The sequence below is a fragment of the Mustela erminea genome, chromosome 15 (assembly GCF_009829155.1).
Source record: "Mustela erminea isolate mMusErm1 chromosome 15, mMusErm1.Pri, whole genome shotgun sequence".
NCBI classification, from domain to species: domain Eukaryota; kingdom Metazoa; phylum Chordata; class Mammalia; order Carnivora; family Mustelidae; genus Mustela; species Mustela erminea.
The window spans coordinates 46,094,463-46,107,573 of NC_045628.1; the positions used below are offsets into that span (position 1 = coordinate 46,094,463).

The following is a 13,111-nucleotide window of genomic DNA, read 5'->3' on the forward strand; positions in this document are numbered from 1 at the left end:
AATTGTAACAAGATATGTGAGTCATTTGTTTGATTTTTTAAACAGTCACCGCTTAGAAATGACCTTAGCTTTCCAAAGTGAAAGAAATTTTTGTCAAGTATATTACATACACAGGGTTCCATTAATTCAGTAAACTGCATTCAGAAAGCAGTATATTCGATAGTTAATTATTCCAAATGGTGCCAGTGATCAGAAGGGACACCCATTTGTAATGAAGGGAGTCTGCGTAATGGTTATCCTGAAGAATGTTTGCTCAAGTGTGAGGACAGAAGTAATTGATGAAGTGCAAGTTGCATATATCTTCCTCAGGCTTTAGAAGGAGAGCTTGTGAAAAGCTGAGAAAGCATTTTGAGTATCAAGTAACCAAGTAAAGAGGACTAAGTACAGGAATAAGATTTTAAATTTCAAATCATTTGATGTCAAGTATTCTGTAAGTCAATAGAAATGCATGTGTTATAGGTCGTATTCCTTTGGGACATTTTTATGTATGTGTGTTGAGAAGAGTTTTTGAAGTCCTCACTCACTTTGTAAAATTTAGATAGCATATTTGCTGCTGGTATACGTCTTCTTATTGGAATTGTAGGGGAATTTATCCAATGTGAGTTTCTATTATTTGGAAAGTCTACTATAACCAGTATTTCTGAAAACAACGTGTCTCCTGACCCGTGAGCACTTGCACATCTCCCATTCACCACTTATGGAACAGGACAGCCTTGTAGGCAGGTGCACTTGCTGTCTCAACATGCCGTGCACTGCACTTGCTTTCCAGAACTTGTGGCATGTGGGTTGAAGACCATTCTTCCTATGGAGAGCCAGATAGGAGGCGGGGCACGAATACCCTCTGCTCTTAGGTTTCCAAACTCTATTCCATCGTCTTTTACCTCAGACCTTTCTCCCATAGCCCATTCCTATGTGTGGGAGGAGGAAGGGAACACAGCCTTTATGGTTGGGTCTAAATTCTGATCCTGTTGCTTCTGGTTTTCTGCAAGTTTTTTTCTTGGTCTTCCTTATGCCTGAGACTCTGTCCTTACCTTCTCTTCTGCATCTTTCCTTTGCAGTGCAGGCAGTGGGATCCTGTCCTGTTTTAAGTAAAAGAAAACATGGTGAGCTCATTTAAGCATATTCTCCCTGTGAGTACCCAGCTCCTGAATTGAACCACATAGCTTTCAAGACCATCGGCTCAGCACAGATATTAACAGAAACCCAATTTTACACTCCATGTTGAGGAATGATCTCTTACTCTAAACGTTATCATTCCCCCAGAGGAAATAAATGCCCTTGATCCTGAAATAGCAAGGCGATAGGAAAAATCTCCGGATAGAAAAAAAAAATTAATCTTCAGTTATCATCTCCAATTATTATCTGGCTCTACTTTCTCTGCAGGGTAGAATGAATCTTAGTCATTCTTCTTTTAATTCCATTCAATCCACAAGTCCTCACATTTGTAGTTTCTGCTGATGGCCACATTGGCTCTGAATGGCCAAGATGATCAATTTCCAGAGCAGAAAAAGCACAAAAGTGGGAGTTTAGAGTCCTGATGTCCATTTGCCGACTCTGCTACTCTGCTTCAGTTTTTTTACTGTAAAATAAAATCTTTATTAGGTGATATTTTACTATTCATTTTAATGGGAGAGAAAAGATTTGAAATTTTGAGAAATTCAAGTAATCATTTGAAATATGGATTCCATGTTTCTTGGGTAAACAAAAAAAGTAAAATAATAAGAATAATGATATGATTTATTAAAATATTTTAAAGATTTGATATTTTGACATTCACCAGAGTCCCCAGTCAATGGGTATTCCTAGATGTCAAAAATATTCTCAGTATTTCGTTCTATGTTCCGTATTGGCTTGTTGGTATATGTGTTTTGAATCTTAATTTTTACTGTTTGACATTTTCGTGAAGCATTTAAACCAGAGATAGTTTTTAATTAGTAAGATTGGGTAGTTTACAGTAAGGGATATTTCATTTCCTGTAAAGATTGTTCTCTACTAAGATGTTAATGCTTCTCTGCTCAAGTGTCAGGTGGCCCAACATAATGTGAAGTAATTGAGTTTAAAGTGAAATTTTCTAATAGGATTTAAGCTATTGCACTCCCATTAATGAAAAGTTTCTTCCCTTTTCCTTTCACAGAATGGTTCTGTTAAGTACTTTCTTCTTTTTCATAGTCTGTTTGGTTAGTATGCTCAGGATATGTTTTTGTGAGGCAGGCTGGAAGATACTGGAAAATGATGGTTTTACATAAAGCCTGTAACTTTAAATATGGACATTAGGAAGGAGGTGGAAATGTTGCTTATCTTAAATTCTTCAGAGTTTTCATGGGAGTTTGGGGGATTATAAAACATCAGGATGTTTCCAAATCCTGTCTTGATTCAGCTCCCCTTTTTTCCGTGGTAAGATACCTGTCTAGGGATCCACAACAAAGGAAGATAAAGCACCATTTAATGTTAACATGGTTGTATGCAGATACTAAAGACTGCCTCTTTCTCTAGAATGCAATATGATAGTTTCTCCATGTGCTTGCAACTTATGTGGGGCAAAGACCCAGGAGGTGAAAGGGTTGGTTTCAGTGATGGAAAATGTCAGGCTCTCTTGCCTGTGGCGGCTTTTAAAAAGGGAAAGAGATAAAAGATGAGGGGGCCACACTCCAAAAGGGGCTGACCCTTTTAAAGTGGAGGAGTAAGAAGATGGGGGAGAGAGGAGCTATGATCTGCTTTCCATGTCAAAGCCTACCCTTGCTTTCTCGCTCATCCTCCCTGATGACAATAGTTGACCAGCGTGGCCACAGTCTTAGAAATCTGAGAGCCGGGCTGTGACACTGGAGAAACTGGAAAGGGGATTAGGTTCTTGAGACCACGGATAGCCAGGAAGCAAGGTTCTTACACAATTTGGAGAGGTAATCCAGACTGAGGTAGGAAAAACGATTCTTCCGGAGCTGCATTTTCTGTACCATCTCATGAGCAGTCAGACTGGAGTCCATGTTTGAGGTGCACTGTGCCTTGAAGAAGCACCATCTCTGTCCTTGAGCAGATCTTGAGAAAGACCACACACATTTTAAATGATCCCAGTTTGATCTGATTTGAGATTGAGGATCACTTAAGATTTATTGTCTCCTCGTTTTTTAAAAAAAAAAAAATCACTTAATCCCTACATACATTTTTAAAGCAAAAAGAGGTCAAACTCATATTATTTAAAAAAAAGTGGTTTGAAATCCAGCCAGTCCAGCCTTAATTTTTTCTCTACTTTTTCATGCTTCATTAACATAAAATCTTACCACTTAAAGCATGCTTACATCTACAGTTCTTTTTTTAAATTTAATTTTATTTTTTGTGTTCCAAGATTCATTGCTTATATACCACACCCAGTGGTCCATGAAATATGTGCCCTCTGTAATAACCACCACGAGGCTCACTTAACCCCCTACCCCCTCCCTTCCCAAACCCTCAGTTTGTTTCTCAGAGTCTACAGTCTCTCATGGTTTGTCTTCTCCTCTGATTTTCCCCAATTCACCTTCTCTTTCCTTCTCCTAATGTCTTCCAGGTTATTCCTTGTGTTCCACAAGTAAGTGAAACCATATGATACCTGACTCTCTCTGCTTGACTTATTTCATTCAGCATAATCTCCTCCAGTCTTATCCATCTTGATACAAAAGTTGATATTAAATCTACAGTTCTAAGGCATTACATGCATTCATATTGTTACATAACCATCACCACCTTCCATCTCCAGAGCTTTTTCATCTTCCCCTGCCAACACTCTGTACTCACTAAACACCAGCTCCCCATTCCCTTCTCGCTCATGCAAAGGTCATTTTTTAAAACATTTCCATCTTCCTAGTCTATACAAACCCTGTTAGTCCTTCTTAACCACTTCCTTATAGTGAGAAGGTACACGAGGGGCATTTCGTTTGCATATAGGAGAAGTGATACACTGGAAAAGAGGTCTGAACATGAGCCGAGAGTTTTGTTTGACTATATAAGATCGACACAGTATGAGATCTAGCTTGAAGGGATGATAATGTAGATATGTATCAAAAGGCCACATTAAAAAAAAATCTTAAGTTCAAGTGGTTGTGAGATAGAAAAGAGCACTAGTTGATTCTAGAAAACAGACCAGGCAAATAATGGAACTCTAGCAAGGTAGACCAGTTGGAGACCAGAATGCTCTGGAATACTATCTTGGAGCACCCTTGATCACAGAGAAATAAGGATTTAATAACTGAGACATTGGGGAAATGACTTGAGTTTTCAACTGAGCTATCAGAGATATGAACATGATTATCAGAGGGACAGCGTAACTACTTACCAGAAAGGCTGTATAATAAAGGCTGTGTAATAAATAATTGAAATCGAATAGATACCCAGGTATTGTTTCTACTTCCTCCTCTTTTACACATGCTCACACACAAACACTCTAAAGTAATTTTTTAAAAAGTTTATTTATTTATTCGACAGAGATCACAAGTAGGCAGAGAGGCAGGCAGAGAGAGAGAGGAAGGGAAGCAAGCTCCCCACTGAGCAGAGAGCCTGACTTGGGGGTCGATCCCAGGACCCTGGGATCACGACCTGAGCCGAAGGCAGAGGCTTTAACCCACTGAGCCACCCAGGCGCCCCTAAAGTATTCTTTGATCAGATGTGATGTATACATTTCTTTCCTAGGGCAATATAAATCCCATAGTTGAAGACAAGTCCATGGTTCTTATGATAGGGGTAGGGTAAAAACTTCATTTTTCTAATACTAAAACAAATGTTAATGTGAAATATGCATTGATGCTCTACATTCTGATTCATTTTTTGCAAAAACACAAATCCTGAAGAATACAAGCATGCTGTCATTGAGTCTAATTAAGATCATCGTAGAATTCTGCTGCTTACACCTGAAGATCTTTCTCATTATTTTGGAATAATGGTCATTTTTATGCCTGATCACATTTCTTCTATCAAGGTTTAGATAATCACTCTCGCCATTTTGATAAAATTCTGTCTTTGTTTTTTCTGTCTGATACTCTAGGGATGGTCTGCTCACAGTTTAGTACAGCATTGCTTCTTATCTGTTAGTTAAGACCATTTATTGTTACTTTTTCTATTCCCAAGTTGCTTAGCACTTGTGTGTACAAATACTAATAAGTTGGCTTATTAAGTCTTTCCATTCTACAACATGCTAGATATCCTGAATTTCCTTTGTCCTCATTCGGATTTAATCCTTCTTTACTGAGTTCTCATTCTTTTTATAATAGGTTTTTCCACCCTTTAGTACATTTTCTTGTGTATGCATTACTATGCCATGCATTAACCTTTTGAGTCTTTGCTCTGTAATTTCTTTTAGCAGGGATATATTTTTACTTTCTAATATCTGCTGAGGGTAAATGGGAGTAGGTTGGACTGGCAAAAACTAACAGCTAGTAGAAAAATTATGTAATATGAGTACATGTAGTATTCCATGACTGGGAAACAGTAACATCCAAGAATAATTCCTAGGGAGCAGTTCTTTACAGTTGGGAGATTTTGAGGATACGTAACAAAAAAAGCTGAGAGATGTTTTTATGAATTGCGATGAGCCAAGAAAGATCATGTGACAATAGGCTTCAGTGTTTTTTTAAACTGAATTTTTAACTCTTTCCTAATTCTTTATTTTTTTCACTGATACCTTTGGTCTATTTAATCAAAGTTCATCTCAATTTGTAACTTAATTTAATTATAACATTTAACACCACTATGTACATGACAAATAAACCTAACTGAATTGGTTATTTTTCTCCCCAGAGCATGGCTTGTTAAATTAAACATTTTGTTGAATATGTGAATTTGAAGGATATTTGTATTTTCTTTGGTTTGAGCTCCTGTATTTCTGTTATCTCAATCTTGGTTAAGAAGGGGTGTTTATATACAAGGGGACCTCAAGAATGTGGTTCTTTCAGTTTGTGGTGTAAATACCTTTGAAATGAGCAGAATTGCTAATTTCTATGATTACAAATGTCCTTAGAAATGGAGCAGTTTTTATAACATTCTTCAATTGGCTTATTATTGTATTTGGGAATAAAGAGGGAGGAAACAAATTTTAGGTCAACTAGGTAGAGATCATTATAGTTTCGAAGTGTATTTTTTACTTTTTTTTTTTTTCATAGACTGCATTCCCTATACCTTAGTGTTCTTCTTGTACATGTAGTAACTGTTTAAAAAAAAAAAAAAAGTTACAGCTCTAATGAAAGATTTGTGAAATAATGAAATTCTTTTCCCTGTCCATGGAGGGCTTGAGCTGTAGAGAAAAGTCCTTGAAGACTATTTGTTTTGTGACATTGGCTACTGAAAGAGAATGTCATATAAAGAGAAATATGCATTTGTTTGCTACACTTTTGATGAATGCTCTAGTTGAAATAATCTATTCCACAAAATTTTAGTTAGCCTGTTAGCCACTCTTCTTATTCTATCATTCTTAGCCTGGAATTGCCAGGCAGACATCTCTTTTCTAGTAAAATACTCTGATTAGTTATGGCAGTCATATATTAATATTTGAGTAGGAAGATAGCCTGTTTCTCCTCTGTTTATTTTCTATGTAGTTAGGTTCATAGTCATTTATTTATGTGCCTAGAAACACTAAAACTGGGTTTGACAGATCAGATATGACTAAAGCTATTTATACAATTATGGTTTTCAATACCAAAGCATTTACTTTGACATTTTGCCAACGGGGTATTGCCAACTTAAAAAATAATTCATTCCAAGTTTGCACTTTCTTCTATGTATTCCATATCTTCTGACTTCAAGCTGCCTAAATCTTCTTTGAAAAATATTCTCCTATCACAACCACCAGTAGTAGTAACTCTCAAAAATCTATTTTCCTTCCCCAGCTATTAGATTATTCTCAAATTCTGACCCTTGAGATTTCCAGGTATATATTCCTTTCAAAATGTATTGCTGGATAACTGAACCACATTCCGTTAACCACCATTTGAAGAGAGGTAGTGATGGGTGAAATTAAGAATTCCCTTTGGAACTGTACATTTTTTCCATAGCATTAAATCCTGCTCATTGTGCTCAAGAAACGAAGCATCTCTCTCTCTTCCCCCGGATCCATTCACCTTCCTGCTTTCTCTCCCAGTGAGCATGTAATACGAGGGAAAATTCTATCAAGCGTCAACGCGAAGCTTATGTGCTGGGTTGCAGATCATTTCCCTCATGTGGACTGCCTGCCCCCCGGCTGCTCTTGGCCTGTAGTTTGGCAATCAGTTTCCTTGTCCCCCAAGGGGGCCGGTCGCCGCCTCGCCCTTTGTGTCACTGTGGGCAAGTGGATCATACACTCTGGGCTTCGGCTTCCTCATCAGTGAATTGAAGTGGCTAAACTGCACAGATGGTTCTTCTAGAATCTGGACACTATAAAGTCTTGACACTCTCTGTTAGCATCTTAGAACCTCAACAGTTAGAAAGCTAGAAGAAAAACAAGTGCCATTATTGCAAAGAATCTGTAGTTTATGGATGTCTTCCTGCCTCTGCCTTTTGCCTTATATGAAGATTGTGCTAGGCCTCAGTTGTCATTTCCTAAATACATGATATATGTTTGCTTTATTTCTATAGCTGAGTTGATTTTATTGGCTTCTCTCAGTGTCACAGAGAATGCTTATTTAATCGGGTACACTTCCTTTTATCCTCTCAAGGCTAGTGTAATCTAATGAACAAAGGTAATTTATTGTGAACATCTAACACATAAAATTTAATAGCATTTGTACCAAATGAATACCAGAAAAAAATTGAAATGTGTAGTATTTTAAAAACATACTGACATGAGTTATGTTTAACCAGGAAGCACCAATAAAAATAGAATAAACAATTATTAGTAGCATTCATTGATTTAGAATATTCCATTATGGAAAGAGAAAACTGTGCTATTACCTTTTGTGCCTCCACTAGCTACTTACACATTTAGAACTGTGTGCTCTAGAAGTTTTTACAGTGGTGAGATAACATATGATAGAATATGTGGAATCTTACTCCTGAAAAAAGTCACATTTTTAATGACTGATTAGAACATAATGGAAAATGAACTGGAATAAACTGTATAACCATGTACCATGGAATTATGATTTTTAATGGAAAATTTAGTATGAAAGCAAAGATTTTGAAAGGAGATTCTTTATATAATTTTGCTGCTATTTTTGAAACTTTGAAAATAGAAAAAGAATAAAGAGAAATGTAATTAAAAAAGACTTTTTCAGTTCATGGCTCTTGGCAACATAGAAAGTTTTGTCATCTTTGACTTCATTCTGACATAAAACCCTCATAAAATGCGGCATATGCTGTGTTAGTGATCAGAACCATTTTTGAACCGTATTAATCTTCTGTTGGAAAAACGCCTTCTTACACAACATCTCTAGGAAATAAGATTAAACACAGACCTCTAATGGCAGAAAAGCTAGATCACAAGTATAGACAGCACTAATAGTCTGACTTTAGGATGCACAGCTTCATCTTGAGAAAATCGAGTCTTTTTAGTGAAAGTGTATTTTATAATAGCCTTAGAAGAAGAGGTCGACCAGTGGATGGGATGAGTCCAAAATATCCTCTGTCAGCTCATGAACTCTAGTTAGGCCCTCTGATTCTTGTCTCTTATTTCCCTGTCACCGTGAAGGCTGAGGGAAGGTTACGGGAAGGTCATTATTATTCTATTTCCTTCTCACACCTCCTCTTTGAGGTCCAGTATCCCCAGGTCCTAGAGGAGGGATGTAAGCCATGGTGAGGTTCAGTGGTGGGTATATGGTGGGGCTGGAGACGCAGGACCTGGTTGGAGACGCCTTTCCGAGTTGCCTGCAAGACTCCACACTCTGTCCTGGCTAGTAGCTCACAGAAATGATGTCACCATGGCTACATGAATAAGATTTTGTGTATGAACTTCATTTCCATTAAACATCCTCATTTGTTCATATTCCTCTTGAATGCATCTTTATTGCTAATAACATTTGGATCCTGCTTTATCAGGACTTCTGCATAAACATTTTCACTGGTGTTACACTGAGTTGAGGCAGTCTATTATCTGGCTTTATTTATTTTTTTTTTCAATCTCACATTTTATTATGGTTTTATCCAAATTTATTATTAGGCTTTATTATTTATTTATTTATTTATTTTTATATATTTATATATTTTGTTATTTATTTTTAAATATATTTATTATTATTTATTATTAGGTTTTACCCAAATCAGTCTATTTGGCTAAGAGAGTGATTATCTGATTTCTACTGTGTGTGTGTATGTTTTTGTTTGTTTGTTTTTTATATTTTGTTTGTTTTTAATCCTGTTGTGTCTCAGAAAACTTTGCTGTTCCTTATCCCTTTGCCCATATTCTGCTCAGTTCAGTTGCAGTGAAGGTGTCCGGCAGACATCCAAGTAGAGATGATGTTGAGAGTAGGCCCTTGGATATTCAATCTGGAATTCAGGAAACTGATGTGGGCTGGATTCTACTCTTGGAAATCATCCCTTCTTTTCATCCCAGTGGCTGCTGCTATAGATGAGGGCACCAGTGACTCTCCTTTGGATTTCTGTATTACTTTCGCCATTCTTTCACTTCACTTTGAAGAGCCTGAGTTTTTCCTAAAATGCAATTCTTTTGATGTCTGTCACATACTTGAACCTTGGTGGCTCTTTTCATTGCGTGGAGGAGAAAATCCAGATTTCTTAACCTCGCTTAAAAGGTTTTGCATGATCCGGTACCTGCTTGATATGGTACCTATGGTTTTGCATGATATGGTACCTATGGTAGTTTCTCGTGTCCTTTACTTCCAGACAATATTCTTTGCCCTTATTGTTCTCACTTCTTTCTGTGCCTTTCAAGTTCTTGCAGCTTGACCCCTTCAGACACTATCCTTTCATTGCCTGATCCTTCTTCCCACCACCCCAAAACCTTCGCTCATGCCTAAGTCCTTTTCTCTCTCAAGCTTTTGATTAGGTATCATTTATTATATGAAGACGGTCACTGATAAGTGTGGGTTCTGAGGTTCTTTATTCTAGTGTGGTTCTTATCAAAACATTGCAGACTTATCTAGGTATTGTAGTTGACATTTGCTTCTCATTCACCACTATTGGTCTCTAGATTCTATGAGGCCAAGATGTCTCTATTTTGTTTAACATTATATCTATATTGCGTAGCACGGTCCCTTTTAATTGGTGCTTAATATTCATTTGAATGAAAGAATAAGTAAAGTTGCTGATTATAAAACATTAATGTAAAATTCAACAAAGTTTCTGTATTCCAGCAGTTGTGAAGTACAGTGAGAAAGGTAGAATTAACCAATCTCTCTGTCTCCCATCTGAATATTTAAGAGTATATAATTTAGATATATTCAGGACCTCTAACACAAACAGTGAATGTACAGGTTGCCGACAAAGAACACTGTGCTGAGTTGAATAATTATAAACACATGTCATGTTGATGACTGGGAATTTTAAAAATTGTCAACATATCAAATCTCCTTGAATCTATTTACAAATGCCTCATGAGTCAAATACAATTCAAATGAATTTTATTTCTGGAACTCTTGAGTTGTTCTAATGGTCATGTGGAAAAATTAATGAGAAAAGGGAAGAAAATTTAAAAGCAGAAGAAAAATAATTTGAACATTCAATTAAGGTATAGTACTTCAAACAGTGAAACAGAATTAGAAGCCCAGAAAAATAAGTATAGGATAAAAGTATAATATGAAATCAGTTGAGAAAGATGACTAATAAAATACTTAATAAATATTTTGAAAAATATAAATGTTGATCCCTGTCTCACACTGTGTACTGAAGCATATAATTATAATAGTCTTTTTTAATATAATGTAGTGATAATGTGCCATCTTATATAAAAGAAGATGCTTTTGGAAGCTCTTTTCCCTGGTATTCGTGATTTATTTGGACATACCTAAAACACTTCAGTCCATTATTTTTTGTTATCAAGATCCTAATTTTGCAAGATGACTGGCTTTGACGCAGAAGTGGTATCCGTGGATACAAAGGAGAGGAAAGATGATAGGATCACTATTGGTTCCAGCTCTTAACCTTGACTGTCCTGTAGCTTGCTGTAAGGACAGGTCTTGGATTGATATTTAGCATGATACATTTATTCTCTGGCTTTTTACTAAGGATAGGGAGGTCAGATGCATTTTTTGCTTCTGAAGTCCTCAAATAAAATAAGCTAAAGGTCAAATTTTGACTGTTTTCAAAGATTTGGAAAACAAATTATAAACCACTTACTCTTCCAGTTTAGTAGAAGCTATGTTTTTAAGTAAGTGTGATCTCTCAGACATAAACTAGCTGTGTGATTGTTTAGCACTCTTAGAGCTAACTTCTTAACCTACCCTAAGTGTAAGTATACTTATTTTTATAATCGTGTCCGGCATATTGTTCAAATAAGCTAAGTATACTCATTCTTGTACCCAGTGGCGTTGGTTTCCAATAAAGCACATCAGTTCTGTTTTTGCTGTTAGACCTTCCAGTATCTACTCTAAGGTTTTGTAGCATAAGAATGATCACTGCCTATCCGAAACAGTATAGGTCTTGGGGTGTTATTTTTCTAACAATGTTATTTAACAGAATTCTATCTTTTTTTTTTTTTTTTTTTAAATAATAGTTCACAACCTGTCCTTTTGCTACTGAATGCCTTACTGACATGGATCTATCCTTGGTTTTACAGAGAGAAGAGAAGAGGAAGATTTTGAAGAGAAGAAAGCTATCAAGAAAAAAATTAAGGAGCTTAAATTTTTAGATTCTAAAATTGCCCAGAACCTTTGTACGTATGATTCCTGTTAATTATTTCATTTTCTTTATGACTTCTTTTTCATTTCATTATTTTAATATTTTATGATTTGCATAATAACTTTAAAGATAATTCCTTTCCTTTAGGCTATTTATGGGTTAAATTCCTCAAAAAATTACTCTGTATTAGAAAATAAAGCTAAGAAAAATATTTAGAATAAAAATATATCTTCTATAACTAAAATCTTTATATTTTGGGTATATTCTAAAATCTATCTTCTATATACTTTGTCTAAGTATATAAATAACAAGTTAAGAAATTTAGGTGATGACATAACATTTTAAAAAGTGGTAGCAGATTTTTTCTTTTAAACCTTCGAATCTCTATTATTTTTGATACTTGATCACACACAAAAGAGGTTGGAATATTAATGGAAATTAGGATGATGAATAAAATGAATTCCATTATCCCATCTGAGCAGTTCAAAGCCTTTCCTCAAAAGTAATGACTGGAAATATTTTAGATTTAATTACTGTTACAGGAGCTAAATACTTAGTATTAAATTGTCTCCCTGACTGAATTACTATGGGAGGAGAGGGCAAAGAGTTTTGCTTCTAACTCATTTCTAACCGTAACTTAAATGCATCAAAGATAGTTTGCTTGGAACTGAGATAATACCCTATGTATATATTACTTTCTGATGTTGTGAGAGGAATACAATGTGGAGAATCTAGAGGCAGGGAAAGTTAACATGGCTTTTAGTCTGCCTTTCAATTATTACATGCCTCAAGAGAGCTTTTAACAAGCGTTGGGAACAAAAATTCTTTGGTGTGAGGCTAAAGATCCATGCTATTGATTAAAGAAGGAATTATGTTGGAGGCAGTAAGCGTAAAAGACAGAGTTGGCATTCCTTCTGTGAAAGTTTTGAGATCTTCCTTTCCTGCTTACTATGACAGGGCCACCCCTTCCTGCATTGTGGATGTGCCAAGATACTACTCGGTTTCTGGGCACAAATTGATCGCACATCCCTACACTTTTGAAGGTAGATGTCATCATGTGACTTGCTTGGGTCAATGACAGTGTAAGTGGAGATGAGATAGCTTTTGTATGGAAGCATTTATTGCTGGTGTGAGAAACTCCAGTGTTCTTTCTCCTACACCCCAGAATGGCAGTAAAAATGGTGTCCATCATCCTGATGTGAAGATTGTGTCAGGGCTCTTTCTGATGTGTAATGGACATGTAGTCTGAATTAGAAATGATTTGTGTATGTATGTATATATGTGTGCATGCTTAGACTCCTGAGATTTTGGGGACTGTTACATAATACAGGTATTTCAGAGAATTTTCCCTTTTAAAGGAACATTGACTTCAAACCATTATTAA

At 36.1% G+C, this 13,111-nt stretch overlaps 1 protein-coding gene across 5 annotated transcripts in view; it reads left to right on the forward strand.

Moving 5' to 3' along the window:
• DIAPH3 (diaphanous related formin 3) overlaps positions 1-13,111 on the forward strand; it is a 499,882-nt gene that overhangs the window by 215,590 nt on the left and 271,181 nt on the right. For all 5 annotated transcript variants that reach the window (XM_032314557.1, XM_032314558.1, XM_032314559.1 and 2 more), the window contains 2 exons: positions 1,059-1,103; positions 11,666-11,761. In XM_032314557.1, the coding sequence (XP_032170448.1) occupies positions 1,059-1,103; positions 11,666-11,761 (141 nt within the window). The remainder of the gene's footprint in view (positions 1-1,058; positions 1,104-11,665; positions 11,762-13,111) is intronic.